The following is an 18,505-nucleotide window of genomic DNA, read 5'->3' on the forward strand; positions in this document are numbered from 1 at the left end:
TCACCGCTATTCACAACTCATGCAGTGCACTCTAGTAGCTGATCCTCCTCAGCGACAGGAAGGAAACATTTGAGATCCTTCTTTGGTTGTAGAATGTCTTAGATTTGAACTTTATTGTTCAATTCTTCCACGCAGATGCCAGGGACAAGTTCTCATCCCCTGTGAGCTTATGCTATAAATGTTTAATCAACTGCAATTATGATAAACACGTTTGTGCTGCAAGAGAAGGGATAATAATTTTGAAGGCCAGTTGTGCTATAAATGGGCTAATAGCAGTGACAGTGATCTTGTGTAGCCATACACGTAACTAATCCCTGTTGAAGACTACAGGACTTTCCAAGCGTGTAACTTTATGCTGGATGGCAGATAATAGCATGTTTATTACCACTATTACATATGTTGCAACTATTAAATATGAATCATCTGTAAAATCTGTGCATTTGGGTTGTCTTCAGAGACACGGCTTCAGTTTTCAGCAAGGGGTGGGCTGGGACAAAGATATTTCAGTCTGCGGAACCTTCATCTCAAGCTCCAAAGGTCTGCTCTTGGATGTATTGAAGATAAAGGGTGCAATCTGAAGCTACTGAAGATACACTGGCTGGGGGGTGGGAGGTGGGGCTGTAGGAACCTTCCCCAACAGATGTGTTTGACTACAGCTTCCATCATCCCCAGCCAGCATGATCGATAAAAATTTGCCTGTGTTGCCTGTGTTGTTTGTTTGTTGCCAGGGATTGATAGATGGGAATCCCTTTCCCTTACCTTACACGCTCTGGCTTTGGCTGGCCTCAGGATGGGATTCTGCAGGGTGCAAACAGGGAGCTTGGTGGGTTCAGGGCTAGGGGCTACTCCTCCCCCTCTGCTCACTCAGGTCTCCTGTACCATAAGAGAACTGCTCTGTAGAGCTTGCAGGCTGGGTTCAAGTCCTGGGAGCTCCTCCCATTGGGCTCTGGCATGGCTTTCTTATAAACAAGCATGCAAAAGCTAAGTGGGGCTATATTTGCCCCTTTCCCTGGTGGGGCTGGAACTCTCGACTCCTACTTCCCAACTCCACGCCTGATGGAGTGAGCCACTGGAGGCTGTTGCTGTCAGTGTGTATCTCCTTGCTGCATCTCCTGCCCCCTTCCCCGGCTGCGTGTCAAAAGAGTCTTTTCCTCCTAAGGTGGGACTTGAACCCTTGTCCCGGGAGGACTGTGTGTACTCTGCAGGCATCCTGCCCAGGAACCTATGTGGGTGCTGTGTTGTATCCCCTCCCCTTCATGTGTATTGGAACCATAAACAGCGGCTGTGAGGAACTTATGGGAATGTGAAGCCCTTCCTGGAGGACTGCTGGGGCATTGGCAGTAGTGGGTTGTTGCTGGCTATGCCAATGGGCAGGGCTGGCCCAAGACATTTGTTTCCTGAGGCAAAGGAAAAGATGTCTCCCCCTCCCATTCCATGTACAAAAGACTACTGGATTGGCAGTTGAATCTTTTTTCGACACTGTCAATGGAACAGCATCCGTCAAAGCACCAGAAGGCAGCAGGGTAGCTTTAGGGGTGCAGGCCAGGCCATGTGGTTCACAGCTCTCTTTTCCAACTCCTTGCTGCCACCTCCCAGCATCTGCTGCCTGAGGTGACTGCTTCACTCTGCCTAATAGTAGGGCCGGCCCTGCCAATGAGGCTGGTGGAATGGGGGTGCTGTGGCATCATCTTACATGTTGTGTGCTGAGAAGTGTATCCCTGTCCTCATGAGTTAATTGGCTGCCTCCATGTGTGAGCAGCTTTGCTGGCACAGTCCCTTACTGTGGGCTGTAGCGGTGTTTCCAGGGACGGTGGGGATGGAGGTGGGGTGTTTGTTATTTTAATGCCATTTTTGTATTTTCTGGCTGTGTATTTTCGCAGGCTGAGTACATATTGTATATGAGGGTCATCCTGCCAGTATAGGAGGGACGTACCTCCAGTCCCAGTATAACATAAAGCATTACTCAGCCCATTGCAAAAAAGGGTGTATTTTAAGATCATTTGATGCTGTTACTTTTATACCACATAATAACTAGAGATATGATGAATAATCACATATGATCTGAAATACTGGGGGGCCATTGCCCCCTGCTGCCTTTCATCAATGGCACTCTTGACGGTCAGCGGTCCCTCTTTCTCCTCCCTCCACTCTGAACACAAGCCCCAAGGGTACTGCCAGAGAGAGAGCTCCTAGCACTACCAATTAGAAGACATTGTGCAGCTATTCAGTCCTTTTTTTTGCTTAACAGATTTTCTGCGGCAACAAAAAAGACAGAAGAAGCAGTGGGAAAACACAGGAAGGTTATGAGTGGAAGACGACACCTGGACACCCTGTAAAATTCCGTGAATGAGGCAGGGCGATAAAAGCCTCCACTGGAAGCAGCCCACGGCACTAAAGGACAGACAAAAAGCAGACCTTGCTCCATTATGATTTGATGTTGCAGGGTGATTTTTATCCAATCAGAACTTGCAAGGACAGGCTGAAGTTGACACTCTTCTCTGGTACCTTATTGTTATAGCTTCAGTTCATTGCCTTGCCGTTTGTGTTTGGGAGTTTGTCCCTTTAAAGTTTTGGTAAACAGATCCTCAAATCTAGATTTCCCACTACGCTTGGGAAGAAAAGGAATGAGAAAAACAAGGAGGAAGATAGAGGGGGGGGGCTGTAGAAAAGGAGCCAATAATCAACTGAGGTGTTTGTGTATTTCAAATCCTGGCTAGTGCATCCTTCTTGCCAGTCTGCCTTCATCCACGGATGCTTGATCACAAGGGCGGCCTGATGACTGGGAGAGTAGGATGTGGTGTGAATTTAATACGCTTTAAAAAAAAAAATCTTTCCCGTGTTTCCCCCCAGAAGATGACTCACGCAAAGCAGTAGGCTGGCATATTGGCAGTGGCAAACAAGAGAAAATCTCTCCAGAATGGCCTGGAGTCCAAAACCCAAGAGATATCATAAGACACTAAGGTTCGGTCACCTTGGCAACTTGAATACAATTCACAGCACAAAGCAGAAGAAAAAGAGATGGACGAACTAAAAGGCAGGCAGACTTTTCCCTGTTAGGATTCTAGGCTTTGCATACATGCTCTCTCTCCCTCTCCCCCCCTCTCTCTGCTGGCCTTAAACATTTTGACACCATAGGTGGAACGCTAAAATGGCATCCTCACAGCCCCTCTTCATGCAGACATTTCAAGCAGCCACTCATGAATAATATGTAGTTCAAAAGTGGTGGGGAAATTCTTTGTTACTCCCTGTAGCTCCCCCTGTCTCCAGCAAAGTAATGCTTGCAGATTTTGCAGAGAAAAACCCACCGAACAGTGTTGCCCTAGGAAGCCAACTCTCGTTACTTAATGGTAAAGCTGGCCCTGCATGCATGCATGCATTCTCTGCTGGTCAGTGTATCTATCTTCTGGTTACCATGGCGACAAGGAATCCTGGAAAGTTTCAAACCAGGAGTTTCTTCATTTTAAATTGCTAGGGGTGGGGGTGGGGTGTTCAATAGTCTTAAAATATGGAACAATAGTAAGCTGTGATTCTCGATCTATGGATTTAAGATATTCTTAAATAAAGGTTGCCCATTATATTCTGTATGGTCTTAAAGAAAGAACAGTTCTTTAAAATAAGTGATATTATTTACAATAAAGGGCTCAGATGATCACCTGGGTACTTTCATTTCCACCGCCTTGCTAGCTTCTTCAATATCATCATCGAAAGTAGCAAATGAGCCATTTTAGAGTTGCCTACAAATGAGGGCTGGCTATATTTTTTTTCCCCTTCTAGGAAAAATGCCAACCAAAGGGATAGTTAGTAGCAGGTCTATGTCGAGTCTTCTTCACAGAATAAAATGGCCTCCCTTAACCAAAGCCCAGGCATTGTGTATTATACCAACTTTGTGCTATTTACCCCTTTAAAAATGAATTCTTATAATATCTCATGGAAGATTAAACAATACCACGACAATGGGTCATAGGCCATTCATAGGCCATTGGCCTGCAATCTTGTTTTCTGGAGCATAATCTATTGCAGAGGTGGGCAACCTCAGGCCTGGGGGCCAAATCTGGCCCTCTGGGGTGGCCCAGATAGCACATCCCCTTTCCTGGCCACACCGCATTTCCCCTTTCATTTGGTTTTCCAGCTTTTGCATTGTTTTTCTCCATTCTAAAAGCTTGAAATGCTTCTCCTAAGGCGTAATTACTGCCAGTAAGAGCATTAAGCTAAAATATGTTGGCACTTTTGGTGTCTTGGCCCTGCCCCTGTTGCCTTTGGCCTGACTCACCACTGGAATGCCCCCCCCCCCACTTCTCTGAAATTTAATTCTGCCCTCAGCCTGAAAGAGGCTCCCCACCTGTTCTACTGGGTGTAGAGTAAAAGGTTTCCTCAGAGGATGGGAAGAAGGAGGATGTCATTTTTAAAGGTTATTCGGTTGGCAACAGAGAGAAAGGGGAAGCAAAGATGAAAATACTTTGATGGTATGGTTGCTAGCTCACAACCTGGATAGCAGACACATATTTTTAAATCTCCTGATGTGGCAAGAAATGAGGCAGCTGCAGCTCCTCCTCTCCCTCACCTGCTCCCCATGGCTTCCATGGTTCTATCACCCACACTTCCCTCTCCCTGTGGTGAGCAGGATTCAGCCACTGCTGCGCTCTCTCCTTCTGCATCTGGGGATTTAAAAATACATGTCCAGTTTGTGAGAGGGCAAGCCTGCCTTGGAGTTCCTTTGGGAGTCTCTTCCTTTCGTGCTATGGCAACCTTCCAGGTACTAGGTCAAGGTCTGAAAGTCAAGGGACTCTTCTGAGCTTTGCCTTCTCTTCTTTGGAGAAAGCTGCACAGTTCTAACAATCTCTAGTATGCCCAGTTCCATCCTGGTGGTACATTCTGGAGCAAGGGCTCATATTTAGAATGAGTGTTTTCTCTTGAAAATATGGGACCTGGATAACAAATTATATTAAACTAAGAGTATACATAGTTTATACTGGTATACAGTTGGGTGCTTTGAGGGGTGGGGTGGAACTGAGAACAGGCTTTGAAAACGCTGTTGTAGAAGTGGGGAAAAACCCCTCTCCTTTTTTTGGTTTGTTGCGACTGATATAGTTGTAAAGTATTTCCGCCCCCCGCTCCCCCTTTAGCTTTGTAAATCTTCTGGAATTGCAAATAATCGTACAAAAGAAAATAAGGCACATCTGCCATCTATATTCTACAACTAGCCAGCCTGTGGGCACAACAAGCAAGAGTCAGATATTATGTCCTAGAATTATCCTTGCTCTTGCCTCAGCATTATATTCCCTGTGGCTATTCTATACACTCTGGGAAAGCCAATACCAGCCAACTAAGCAAATACCATTTTCTTTGTACAGATGAGTAAGTGCTCCTGTGGAGTGGCTGGTTGAGGGATTCCCCAGCTGAAGTGATAATATTTGTGGTACTATGGCTCATCATAAAGCCAAAGATCCAGAAAATAAAGGATTTCTCCCCCAGGCTTTTCATACAGTAACTAATTATCTCCTGTCTCTGTGTGTGTCTCTTTCTCTTTCTCTCTCTCTCAATTCTCCTTCCCACCCCCCATCCCTGCAGGTGTTGGGTATTTCCATCCCCAAAGTGGCTGGTCAAAGTGCAGCTCCTACCAATGATTGCATCCTTTGGGGCTCACCTGAGGCTGGAGCTTCCTCAAGGGAGGCATTGAACCCTGCTGTCAAATCCAAGGTGATCTGTCCTCTTGGCAACGGCTGGGACTGTCTGTCTCTGGCTCAGCTGCCCACAGCAAATGGTAGGCCACCTGAGACCTTTGCTCTGACTAGGGTGTCCTGGTGGCTCAGAGAGGCTTCTGCTGCCTTCTCGAGGCAGCGCCATGGCATCCTCCGCCACCCTTCTATGGATTCTGCTGGCCTGCCCTGTTGCATGCCATGCCAGTAGCCAGAATCCCAGCTACAATGTGGCAACCAAGAAAGAGATCAGCTTGGAAGGAGACCTGGTTATTGGAGGCCTGTTCCCGGTTCATGAGAAAGGCGGCCCTGCAGAGGAGTGCGGCAAGATCAATGAGCACCGCGGCATCCAGCGCCTCGAGGCAATGCTATTCGCCCTAGATGAGATCAACAAGAACCAACGGATCCTGCCAGGCATCACACTGGGCGCACATATCCTAGACACCTGCTCCAAGGACACCTATGCCCTAGAACAGTCACTGGATTTCGTCCGGGCCTCCCTCACCAGAGTGGACGGCTCTGAGCACATCTGCCCCGATGGGTCCTACGCCATCCACGATGATGTACCTACAGCCATCACAGGGGTTATTGGGGGCTCCTACAGTGATGTCTCGATCCAGGTACCATGGACAAAAGGAGAGAGTTGTTGGTTGGGATGCAGAGTGTGGTGTTTAGGATATGGGGGATTTAAAAAATTGATTGTGAAGTAAGGAAGCCAGGGCTGGGGTTTTGCCTGTTGGGTAAAGGGCCTGGAAGATTGATCGTCAATTGTGAAGCCTGCAGATGTGGCAAGGCAATATGGGAATACAACTGTGAAACCAAGAAAGAACACATTAAGTGGTTTCTTTTCAGTGAATTATTGTAGCAGAGTCGTTACGCATCATGAGCAGGAAATCCATAGTTCAAATCTAGGCTTGGCCAGCCATGAGCTTAATAAGTGCTCTAAGCGAAGCCATTACTTCTCTGCAGTGCCAGCTCCAGGCCTGGTGTCAGCCCCCAGTGCTCTTGAGTAGCTGCTGGCTCCCCAGCAATCTGGCAGGGCCCACCAACACTAGTGCCTGCTTCAGCCTAACATGCCAAACATCTGGGACTGGGAAGCCACCATTTAAATTTTCCCACAATGCCTTGGGGTCAGCCACTCCAGGGCATTGTGGGAAATGTGATATTGCAGCTGCCCACTGGCTGCCACTAGGCAAGCCTGAGGTGGGGAGGGAGGCGCCATTGTAGAAGGGGGTCCATGAGATGGTACTTAGTTAGTGGTCCCCTCAACTCCAGAGCCAGCCCAGGGTAGCCTCTACCTCAGTCTTTATGACGGGGATAAAAATCCTGTCACAGTTTACAGGGTTGTTGTAAGGATTACTGAAAAACATATGCGAAGTGTTTTGAGTGCTTTTTTTTTTAAATTTACATATCTCTATCTAGTTTTAATTTAGAATCAGTAGTCAGGAAATAAAAATCAACACCAACCTGGCAACCTTCTGGCTCTCTTGTTCATAGCATATCACATGTACCAGTTTTCAATAAGTGAATGTGTCATTTACAAAAACTCATTTTTTTATTAGAGACTAAGGATGCCGTGTGGTGTGGGGCTGCAGTGGCTTAGTGGTTAAGACGCTGAACTGCAGACCGGAAGGCCGGCAGGACAGCAGTTCGAGACCCGAGTGCTGCATGACGGAGTGAACTCTCGTCTTCAGTCCCAGCTCCTGCCAACCTAGCAGTTCGAAAGCAAGAAATTGCAAATAGATAAATAGGTACCGCTTCGGCGGGAAAGGCAACAGCGTTCCGTGCACCTCGGTGTTCAGTCATGCCCACCTCATGACCACGGAAGCGTCTTCGGACGGCGCTGGCTCTTTGACTTAGAAATGGAGATGAGCACCACCCCCTAGAGTCAGACACGACTGGTTGGGGACACCTTTACCTTTTTACCTTTTAAGGATGCCGTACTATACATACATACTTGGGAGATAATCCCATGGAACTCAGTGGAACTTACTTCTAAGAACATAGAAGAGCCATGCTGGGTCAGACCAAAGGTCTATCTGTTCCTACAGGGGGAACTAGATGCCTATGGGAAACCCACAAGCACGACATGAGTGCAATAGTGCCCTCCCACTCATGTTCCTCAGCATGTGGCATATGGTGGCATGCTATCTCTGATCCTGAGGTACCATGACTAGTAGCCATTGACAGACTTATCCTCCAGGAATTTGTCCAATCCCCTTTTAAAGCCGTCCCATTGGTAGCCATCACTACATCTTGTGGTAGCAAATTCCATAGTTTAACTGCATGCTGCATAAAGAAGTATTTCCTTTTACCTGCCTGTGTTCTAGTATTATGAGAAAGAAAAGCCCTGTTCAGGCATTTGCCTGAACACATGAGGCCTTAAAGCGGGTAGAGGCCCTCCCCCTACATCTATGGGTGCTCTGGCCTCGCCCAACTTGAGTAGAACTTTCCATGAGATTGTGGACCATGTGTTATCAGGGTTCCCAATTGCGGGGAGAGTTCTACTCACATTGACGTGAACGTGAGTAGAGCTCCCTTTCAGACCTTGCCAATTCAGCACGGAAAGGACTGAACTGAGAGGCCTGGAGCCAGTGTGGCCAAAGACATAGGAGGTGGGGAGATGCATGGCCCGAATGTCTACCCTTTTATAGTCAGTTGATTTTATTGCATGTGACCATACAATTTTACCTCCACCACCACAACAAAAAGAGACAGTTGCAGAAAGAAAATGGTTGAACAAGCCACTCATATCAGTTCATCATGTGCACAATCGACAGCAACAGTTTTTTTACTGTTCTAATATTTTTAGCTGCCACTGAGAATAATAAGTCTACTTAGAGCTTTTCTACATGAGGCTGTTAATTGCTGTATCTGCTTTCGGTTTCATCATAGAACTTGAGATCCAAGCTCTACTCAAAGGGCCTTTTCTGTCCTGCTCTTCTACTACATAACCTCTAGGTGGCACTGTGCTATAGCAGAATAGTGCAAATTTACAAGTAGGAAACTATCTTTTCTTTTGCTTTCAGAAATAACCCTATTTTTCCCACCCTAAAAAAACCCAGGAAAGTGTTCTTAAAAAACAGAAGCGAAATTGGAGGATCACGTCATCGTCTAAAGAACTTGTTCATGAGTGCACAATAAATGCCTTGTGTAGAAAAGCTCTTAATTTGTTACATAAGGTACAAGAGATCCTGGGACTGGTGTGTGTGTGTGTGTGTGTGTAATAATATCCTTTATTTGCAGAGCCCCACATATACAAAGGCTTGAAATATGGGAACATTTATAACCCCCCATCCAGATATCCAGATAGGCTTAGCCTGGAAGTGTAATTCCATAAATGCTTTCCTTAATTTTGAGTGAGTCAAGGAATGAAGATAATTAGAGAAAGATTGCTCACCCTTGTAAAGATTGTACTCTCTACCTACTTTAAGCCCTCACATGTTCAGGCAAATGCCTGAACAGAACTAAGGTTTTCTCTTTTTCCACTTTCTCCACACAATGCATAATTGTATACTATCTCTATCATGTCCCCCTTTATACGCTTGTTTTCTAAGCTAACAGCCCCAAATGTTGTAACCTTTTCTCACAGGAGAGTTGCTCCAGCCCCTTGATAATTATGGTTGCCCTTTTCTGCACCTTTTCCAGCTCAACAGTATTCTTATTGAAGTGTGTTACCAGAACTGCACACAGTATTCCGAGTTCTGTTGCACCATAGATTTGTATAAAGGCATTATGATATTGGCAGTTCTATTTTCAGTTCCTTTCCTAATGAACCCAAACACGGAAGTTGCCTTTTTCACAGAAGCTGCATGCTGGGTCCACATGTTCATCAAGTGATCCACCAAAACCTCAAGATCTTTTTCCTGGTCAGTTGCTGCCAGCCTGGATCCTATTAGCGTATACATGAAGTTGGGACTTTTTTCTCCAGTGTGCATTACTTTATACCTGCCTGCATTGAACTGTGACCTTTAATGCCCATTCTCCCATTTTAGGGAGTTTCTTTTGGAGCTCTTTGCTATTTCTTTTTATTTCAACCATTCTAAATAATGTGGTATCATCAGCAGGCTTGGCCACCTCACTCCTAACTCCAAATTGTCTATAAATGAGTCAAAAACCATCAATCCTAATACAGACAGTTGGGGGACCCCACTGTTTACATCCCTCCATTGCTAGAACAATCCAATTATTCCTACTCTTTGCTTTCTGTTTTTTAACCCATTACTAATCCATAAGAGGAGCTTTTGTCCCATGACTGCTAAGTTTGCTCAGGAGTCTTTGGTGAGGGACTTTGTCAAAAGCCTTTTGAAAGCACAAGTAAACTGTATCTACCAGATCACCCCTATCCATAGTTTTGTTGACAGTCTCAAAGAACTCTAAACAATGAGTTGGACAGGACTTACATTTGCAGAAGCCATGTTGATTCTTCTTCAGCAAGACTTCTCCTTCTACATGCTTGATGATTTTATTGCATATTGCAGCCATGGGAAACCTCCAGTCCATGGGGTAAATATGACCTGATGGGTTCCTCATCCAGCCCACCAAGCTTCTTCCCTAGGTCCCGCCTCCTCTCCCAGACCTGGCTCTTTCATCTGCCCCAGTGCCCAGAGAGGGGGAAAGGCTTATCTCCAATCTGCAACAGATGCAGGATAAGCCTATTCTCCTCTGTGATCCCTGGGGCAGGGAGGAAGCTCTTCTTGGTGCTGGAACACATGAGGGGGTTTATCTCCAGTTAGCAGCAAATCTGAGGTAAACCCTTTTCCCTGATCAGTGCTGAGAAAGGGAGCCTCTTTCCATGCTGTTCAGGAAAAATGTCCCCATCAGCTGATGATGTGTGCGTCTGTGTCTGTGTGTATGATCATCATGGGGCGTGTGTGTGTGAGTGTGAGAGAGAAAGAGAGAGAGAGAGAGAGAGAGAGAGAGAGAGGATGGGTTGTATGTGTGTGAATGGGGTGTGGGTAACGTATGGGTGCAAATGGGGTATGGGTCTCTGAATGTGAAAATGGTGTCTGGTGGTGAATGTGAGCAGTGGCTTCACCGGTATAGGGTAATGGTCCCGGAGTCCCTGTTTGAGGCCAATTCGGCCCTCAGGGTGAAAATGGCTCCCCACCCCTGGCATATTGCATAGGATTATGCTATAAATGTGCAATAGATGTTCCTTTGCTTTATAGTGAGATGGTGTGAGAGGAACTTGTTGCTACTCTACCTGTACTATGGATAAACATAGGACAGAACAGAAGCCTCTTGTGATTACATAATGAGGCTATATTAAGTAAAATAATAACCATGGTTATAAGGCCTGTATCTTACGTTGAAAGACTGTTGCTTAGTCCAGGGTGTTACTGCTCCATAAAACAAAATGGATTCCGTCTTTATACATGCTATTACCTGAAAGTGTCTCTTAGTTTGGAATGTTGATCTGCAAATCTAAACTGTCCATGCAAGGGTTTCACATCTCTAGGCCATGCATTCTAATTTCTTGCCAAGGGAAGCTGAACCCTATAGATTCTAAAGCCTCCCCATATTATGAGGAAGAAGGCGATCATGGCAAGATGACAGAGAAGGTGTTGGGCTATACCTGGGATGGGATGGGTGGGGTCACATGTGTGATGGTATCAGCTAGAAGAACACCTTGGGAGTGGTCACAGAGAACAGGCAGAATATATTTGAGGGAGAACAGCAGGTGGTCACTGGGAGTGGGAGGACAGGGCTGTAGCTGTGTCTGGAATAGAGATATTCACATCTCAATGTGGGCGAGCTTTTGCACACCCAAGATTTGTGGGTGTTTCCGAATGTCCTGCCATTGTTCCTTGGATGTTTCCTGGGCTGCAGTGAAAATGATAATCACAGGTTGCCTCACATACCTGTTCAAGGAGCAGAAAGGCCTTTTTAAAGCCCACTTTGACCACCACTCCTGCCTTTGGGTTCATCCCTCTCAACAAAAGCTCTGTCTGAGAGCACAGGGACCATATCCCAGAGCCTTCCTACGACAGAGTAATTAGCTGCTGCTCCTGAGAAGCCCTAAGGATGTATTAATGCTATAATTAATGCAAATTAATATATCATTATCATGTACAGAGCCCATTGCAGAGAGAGAGGGAGGGAGGGAGAGAGAACCAAGTGTCGCTAACTATCTCATTTGCAAAGAGAGGAAGAGCCTGTTGCCAGGGCTTTGCTATTAAATATCTGGCCCAGTTCTCCAAAAGCAAAGCATGATGGAAGGAAGGAATCGATGTCTCTTTGGAACAGGCCCCTAGCCTTCCATGGTGGACTCCTCTATTCAGCTCGCTACTGTCTGAGGACAGCAGCCTCAGCAATGCCAGTGCCACACAATTCCGTCCCCTCCCCATTCCATCGCCCAACATCCTGCAGCTCCTGCTGTTGGGGTCTCCCGCCTCATGCTGCATTTGCCTCCGTCTCATATTTCACCCCAGTTCCTGTGGGCAGGAAGACCACAGGATCCCTCCGATGGCACCTGAGACCACGGCCATCTGTCACATAATTTCAGGAGGTTTCCTACAAACATGCCAGCACAAACTCCTCCTCCCTCCTTCCCTAGTCTGATGCCACTGGAACACACAAGGCACAGCCAGCCTTTGGGGACTGGAATGTAACAAACAAGGAGCACTCGCAGGATGGGGGAGAAGGAAGAAGGTTTGTATTCTGAGAGGAGAGCAGGGGAATTCAAAGTGGGGGTCTTACACTGGCTTCCCACCATACATAACCACCCCAGCAGGACAGCAAGGTGGCGGAACGATACGTTGCGCTCTGCAATTGCTGAGTGATGGGCTGTGAACACCATCTGTACAGTGTCTTTCCCAACCCGGTTTTGGGAAAATACTTTTCAAGTACTTAGGATGAGGGATATTACTAGGCTCTTAAGACATTAGGGCCATAGGCTTAATCACTGTGTGCGTGTGTGTAGATTTTGGGGGGCCACAGCATGCAGGGAGAGGAGGGTGAACTCTTCCCTCCCCAACTGCAATCCCCCAGGAAATCCCCTGGATTGGCAATTAAGCTTAGGGAAAAACACCCATTGGCATCAATGGAAGCACTTTTTTCTTTGCTTAATTGCCATGCAGGTGGCGCATGCACACGCACATGTGTGCATGTGTGCGTGTTGCAGTATGTGGGAAGGGGAAGTTAACCCTTCCCTTCTCAGCTGCAATTCCCCTTGAAGCTCACCTGCATGGCAGTTAAGCGGAGAAAAAAACCCCTTCCATTGGCACAAATGTCACAAACAAAGAACTTCATCAGGAGGGCTTTAAACTGAATCCTATGGGGAAGGGAGATGTAAAGTTGGGGATAACAATGGGCATAGGCGAATGCACTGCAATGGAGAGAACAGCTCTGATAGCGCCCAATAATAGTCTTCAGACACATGTAGGAAGAAAGCCAGAACATGAAGCACATGGTCTTCGATGTCTATATACTAATGCCCAGAGTATGGGAAACAAACAGAACGAACTTGAACTCTTAATACAGGAGGGAAATTATGACTTGATAGGTGTAACTGAGGCTTGGTGGGATGACTCCCATGACTGAAATACAGCAATTGAAGGGTACGACTTGTTCAAAAAGAACAGGAGGAACAGAAAGGGAGGTGGGGTTGCACTGTATGTGAAAAATACATATCTCTGCACAGAAATACAGGAGGATGAGCTTGGTTGCCCCATCAGAGAATCTGGATCAAAATAAATGGAGCAAAGAATAAAAGGAACCTGGTGGTTGGAGTCTACTACCGGCCACCCAACCAAGGAGAAGACAAGGATGAAACTTTTGAAAAGCAAATAGCCAATGTTTTAAGGAAGCATGAAGCAGTAGTAATGGAGGACTTCAATTTCCCCGATATTTGTTGGGAGACAAATTCTGCAAAACATGGCCCCTCCAGGAAATTCCTGACTTGTGTGGCGGATAACTTCCTCCTACAGAAAGTAGAGGAAGGAACTAGAGGATTGGCTATCCTTGACTTGATCCTAACCAACAGAGATGACTTAGCGGATACAGTAGCAGTGACAGGAACTCTGGGGGAAAGTGACCATGTTGTACTTGAGTTCTTGGTTCTAAGGGAAGCAAAAGCCGAGTGTAGTCAAACGTGTACCCTGGATTTTAGGAAAGCTGATTTTAATAAACTCAGAACAATGAGAAGCAAGGTCCCATGGCAAGCGATGCAAACGAGAAAAGGAGTCCAAGATGGGTGGGAGCTTTTAAAAAAGGAAATTCTCAAGGCACAATTACAAACAATTCCAACAAGAAGAAAAGATGGAAGACAACAGAAGAAGCCAATGTGGCTTCACAAAAAGCTTAGGGATGACCTGAAAACAAAAAAGGACACATATAGGAAGAGGAAAGAAGGCCAAGTAACAAAGGAAGAGTACAGGCAGGTAGCACAGAATTGCAGGGATGGTGTCAGGAAGGCTAAAGCTGAGAATGAGCTGAGGTTAGCGAGGGATGCTAAAAACAACAAAAAGGCTATCTTCAGCTATGTGCATAGTAAAAGGCAGAGGAAATAAATGGTTGTTCAGCTATTAAATAAGGATGGCAAAATGATAACAGATGACAAAGAAAAGGCAGAGGTGCTCAATTCCTACTTGGCTCAGTCTTCTCCCAAAACAGGGTCTATGACCCCCCTGGCAAAGGCGAAGTACAGGCTGAAGGGGCAGGATTGCAGCTTGAGATCGATAGGCATGTGGTCAAGGAACACCTAATTACTTTGAATGAGTCCAAATCTCCAGGGCCAGATAAACTGCATCCTAGAGTAATAAAGGAACTGCCAGAAGAACTCTCAGAACCGCTGTCTATTCTCTTTGAGAAATCATGGAGGATGGGGGAAGTGCCAGATGACTGGAGGAGGGCTAACGTTGTCCCTATCTTCAAAAAGGGTAAAAAGGAGGAACCTGGGAACTACAGACCAGTCAGTCTGACATCAATCCCTGGGGAAATTCTGGAGCAGATTATACAGCAATCCATCTGTAAGCACCTTGAAAACAATGCAGTGATTACGCGAAGCCAACATGGATTTGTCAAAAACAAATCCTGCCAGACAAATCTGATCTCATTTTTTGCTCAAGTCACCTCCCTTGTGGATCGTGGGAATGCTGTGGACATAATATACCTCAACTTCAGCAAAGCTTTCGACAAAGTGCCCCATGATATCCTGATGAGCAAACTAGCCAAAGGTGGGCTAGATGAAACAACGACCCGGTGGATTGTCAGTTGGCTATAGAATCGGACTCAAAGAGTGCTTATCAATGGGACCTTCTCAAACTAGGGAGAGATAACGAGTGGGGTACTGCAGGGCTCAGTCCTGGGCCCAGTGCTCTTCAACATTTTTATTAATAACATGGAGGAGGTACAGGGAATGCTGATCAAATTTGCAGATGACACAAAATTGGGCGGGATAGCTAATACTTTGGAAGACAGAAACAAAATTCAAAGTGATCTGGATAGACTGGAGTGCTGGGCAGAAAACAACAGAATGACATTTAATAGGGATAAATGCCAAGTTCTGCACCTAGGAAAAAGAAACCAAATGCACAATTACAAGATGGGGGATACGTGGCTCAACAATACTACAAGCGAGAAGGATCTTGGAATTGTTGTCGATCACAAGCTGAATATGAGACAACAATGTGATGTGGCTGCAAAAAAGGCAAATGCTATTTTGGGCTGCATTCATAGAAGCATAGCTTCCAAATCCTGGGAAGTACTAGTTCCCCTCTACTCAGCACTGGTTAGGCCTCATCTGGAGTACTGTGTCCAGTTCTGGACACCACACTTTAAGAAGGATGCAGGCAAACTGGAGAGGGTTCAGAGGAGGGCAACAAAGATGATCAGGGGACTGGAAACAAAGCCCTATGAGGAGAGACTGAAAGAACTGGGCATGTTTAGCCTTGAGAAGAAGACTGAGGGGAGAGATGATACAGCTCTTCAAGTACTTGAAAGGCTGTCACAGAGAGGAAGGCAGCCTCTTCTTGATCATCCCAGAGTGCAGGACACAGAATAATGGGCTCAAGTTACAGGAAGCCAGATTCCGGCTGAACATCAGGAAAAACTTCCTGACTGTTAGAGCAATACGGCAATGGAACCAATTACCTAGGGAGGTGGTGGGCTCTCCCACACTGGAGGTGTTCAAGACAAGGCTGGACAGCCATCTGTCAGGGATGCTCTGACTTGGATTCCTGCATTGAGCAGGTTATAGGCCCCTTCCAACCCTACTATTCTATGATTCTGTGATTCTATGAAATGAACGCTCAGGACTCTGGGGAGTGGACAGGGGCACTGGAAAATAGATTTGGGGCTGGGGCCCCATGGGTCCTGGCCTAGCAATGCCCCTACTTGGGATCACATGACTCCTCTCACTTCCTGCTACTTCAAAGTGGCAAAAAGGAAAGTTGCAGACCCAAAGTAGGAAAGCCTTCATTATTCCCTTTATGGAACTCCAGTTTCCACCCAATATAGTTTTTCCTTCCACCTTTCCCCCACATTAAGTCTCTATGTTCTCCTCTGAAATGTAGATTGCAGAAGAATGTCTGGATCATTTCCTTCTTCCTTTTCCATTCAAAAGTGTAAGCGATGTCCTTTTGAACTAGGCACTTGTCCTGTCGTGAAAAAACATTGCCCCCTTTTAGGGGGTTCCTGGGTAGGAAGAAGGTTTATGGTAAGTTAAAAAGGGGGAGGGGAGTTACTTGGGTGGGAAACAATGGGTGCTTCCATCCAGATGAGGCTTTTATTGTGCCATCACCCTGCTGCATTCATGGAATTTTTACAGGAGCGGGGAGGGTCCAGATGACATTGCCTCCCACTTGTACCCCTCTCGTGTTTGCCCACCACTTCTTCTGTCTTCTTTACAAAAGAAAATCCAGTAAAGAGGCAAAGATGGAATAGCTGCACAATGTCTTTTGATCGGTAGTGTTACAAGCCATCTATCTGGAAGCACCCAAAGAAGAGGGATGAGATGAGTGGTGAAAAGGTAACGTAGGGGCAAAAAAAGTAGCTAAAGGGATAGGAACTAAAAGCAAAGGAATGTAACAGGAAAAGAGAGCAGGAAATAAGAAAGAAGATGGGAAGACAGGAGCAGGGGAGACGCACAGAGAGGGAACAGAGTGGGGGATCAGCAATTAGATCTGTTCAAAGGGGCCATGAAGGAAATAAAGAGGGTCATCTTTTTTTCCTCCCCTTCTTTGATAGTGCCATGGGTAGACAAAGAACACAGGATGCAATATACTGAAGGATAAAATAGCTAAGCAGCATAGACAGTCATTGAGATAAAGGAGCCATTAGCTAAACTGACAGCCCAAAAGTTGGGTAAATACAAAGCAGGGCAAAGAGTTATACAAAGTGAAAGAGGAGGATAGACGGCAAGATAATTAGGCAGCTTATTAAAAAGATAAGCAGATAAATTGGCTACGGTAGCGGTCCCTCTCCGTCGAGTTTTGCAGTGGTGGCGAGAGCACAAAGGCATTTATTAATATTTCTGGGCTCTTCTCACTCGCTGCTGTCCCCTGTGCTTTGTGTCCCCTCCAGGCTGGAGGAAACCAGAGTACTCTCTGTCTCTGATTCTCTCCTGCAAGTCCTCTGGGGTTGGCACAGAATGCTGCAGATCTGATCCAGCTGAGACGCTGTGTGTCTAAAGCAGGCAATGGATTAACACCTTCCCTGCTTCCTTCTGTCCCTCTCAGCTCCCCCAAGAATGGTTTGGCAAAGGCGGCTTGAAAAAGGAGAAGTTCTTTTGCAACAGTGGTGTGCAGACATGTGGTGTGCCCATGCTCACACATTCACACACACTGGTGGTACCTCCTCTTCTTTTGCCTGTTTCGGGTCCCGATGGAGCTCATTGAACTAACAACCAACCCACAAACTCCCCTTCCAGCAAGCAGGAGTTCTTCCCTTCACGTTGTCTTCCCTTAGATCACTTTGACAAGTCAGCGCAGCATAACAAAGACCACAGAGCAGGGTCAGAGGAGAACAAGAGGCCAGTGCAGTGGAGGCTGGTGGCTCCGGTCTTGGTGGGGCTGTGAATCCACTCTGGGTTTCAGTCAGAACTCTAAGGGAGCTATCCAAAGTACTAACCATATCCCCACAATGGGTTCAGCACCTTTGATAGCTCCCTTAGAGTTCTGACTGAAACCCAGAATGGATTCACAGCCCCACTGAGACTGGAGCCACCAGCCTCCACTGGGCCAGCATCATAGTAATATTTTGCACCCTTGGCACAGCTTCCGTTATAATCCCTACAGAGGGACCCATAGTTCAGGGCACAACAGGTTAGTGGTAGATCACCTGTTTTCATGCAGAAGATCCCAAGTTCAATCCCTGGGCCCTGGCATTTCCAGTTTAAAAGGATCAGGCAACAGGTGAGGTGAGACCTGCAGCGTGAGACCCTAGAGAGCTGCTACTAATCAGTACTGGGCTAGATGGCCAGCCTGACCTGGTATAACTAGATTCCCAGATGCTTACATAGGAAAATGTTTTGCCAGAATAGTTCATCCATGCAACTTTCTAGGTGACTCCACACTGAAAATCAGAGTTATCCACTTTCAGCTCAGATACTACTTATGAGTACACTGGATATTTGTGGACAACCTATTTCAACTTTTTCACATGTCTTTGCCCAGAGAAAATGTCCCACACACTGTCCAGTGGAAGCAAAGTGTTGCACTGGAACTGAGCCCATGTATGTGAGAAGCTCTCTCTCAAGTTTGTAAATGACGACTTACCGAGTTGACTGCTTTACTTTTAAAGAAATGTATTCTCAGCCTAACTGATTAAAAATTATCTAAGTGGCTTACAAAAGTTAAAAGAGGTCC

General features: G+C 46.2%; 1 protein-coding gene across 1 annotated transcript in view; it reads left to right on the forward strand.

Moving 5' to 3' along the window:
- Positions 1–5,842: 5,842 nt before the first annotated feature.
- Positions 5,843–18,505, forward strand: part of GRM2 (glutamate metabotropic receptor 2) — an 84,669-nt gene continuing 72,006 nt past the window's right edge. The window contains exon 1 of the mRNA XM_084832457.1: positions 5,843–6,316. Within this exon, the coding sequence (XP_084688583.1) occupies positions 5,843–6,316 (474 nt within the window). The remainder of the gene's footprint in view (positions 6,317–18,505) is intronic.

Source organism: Heloderma suspectum, chromosome 2 (assembly GCF_057233095.1).
Source record: "Heloderma suspectum isolate Gila_16-S chromosome 2, 16-S_ref, whole genome shotgun sequence".
Lineage (NCBI taxonomy): Eukaryota > Metazoa > Chordata > Lepidosauria > Squamata > Helodermatidae > Heloderma > Heloderma suspectum.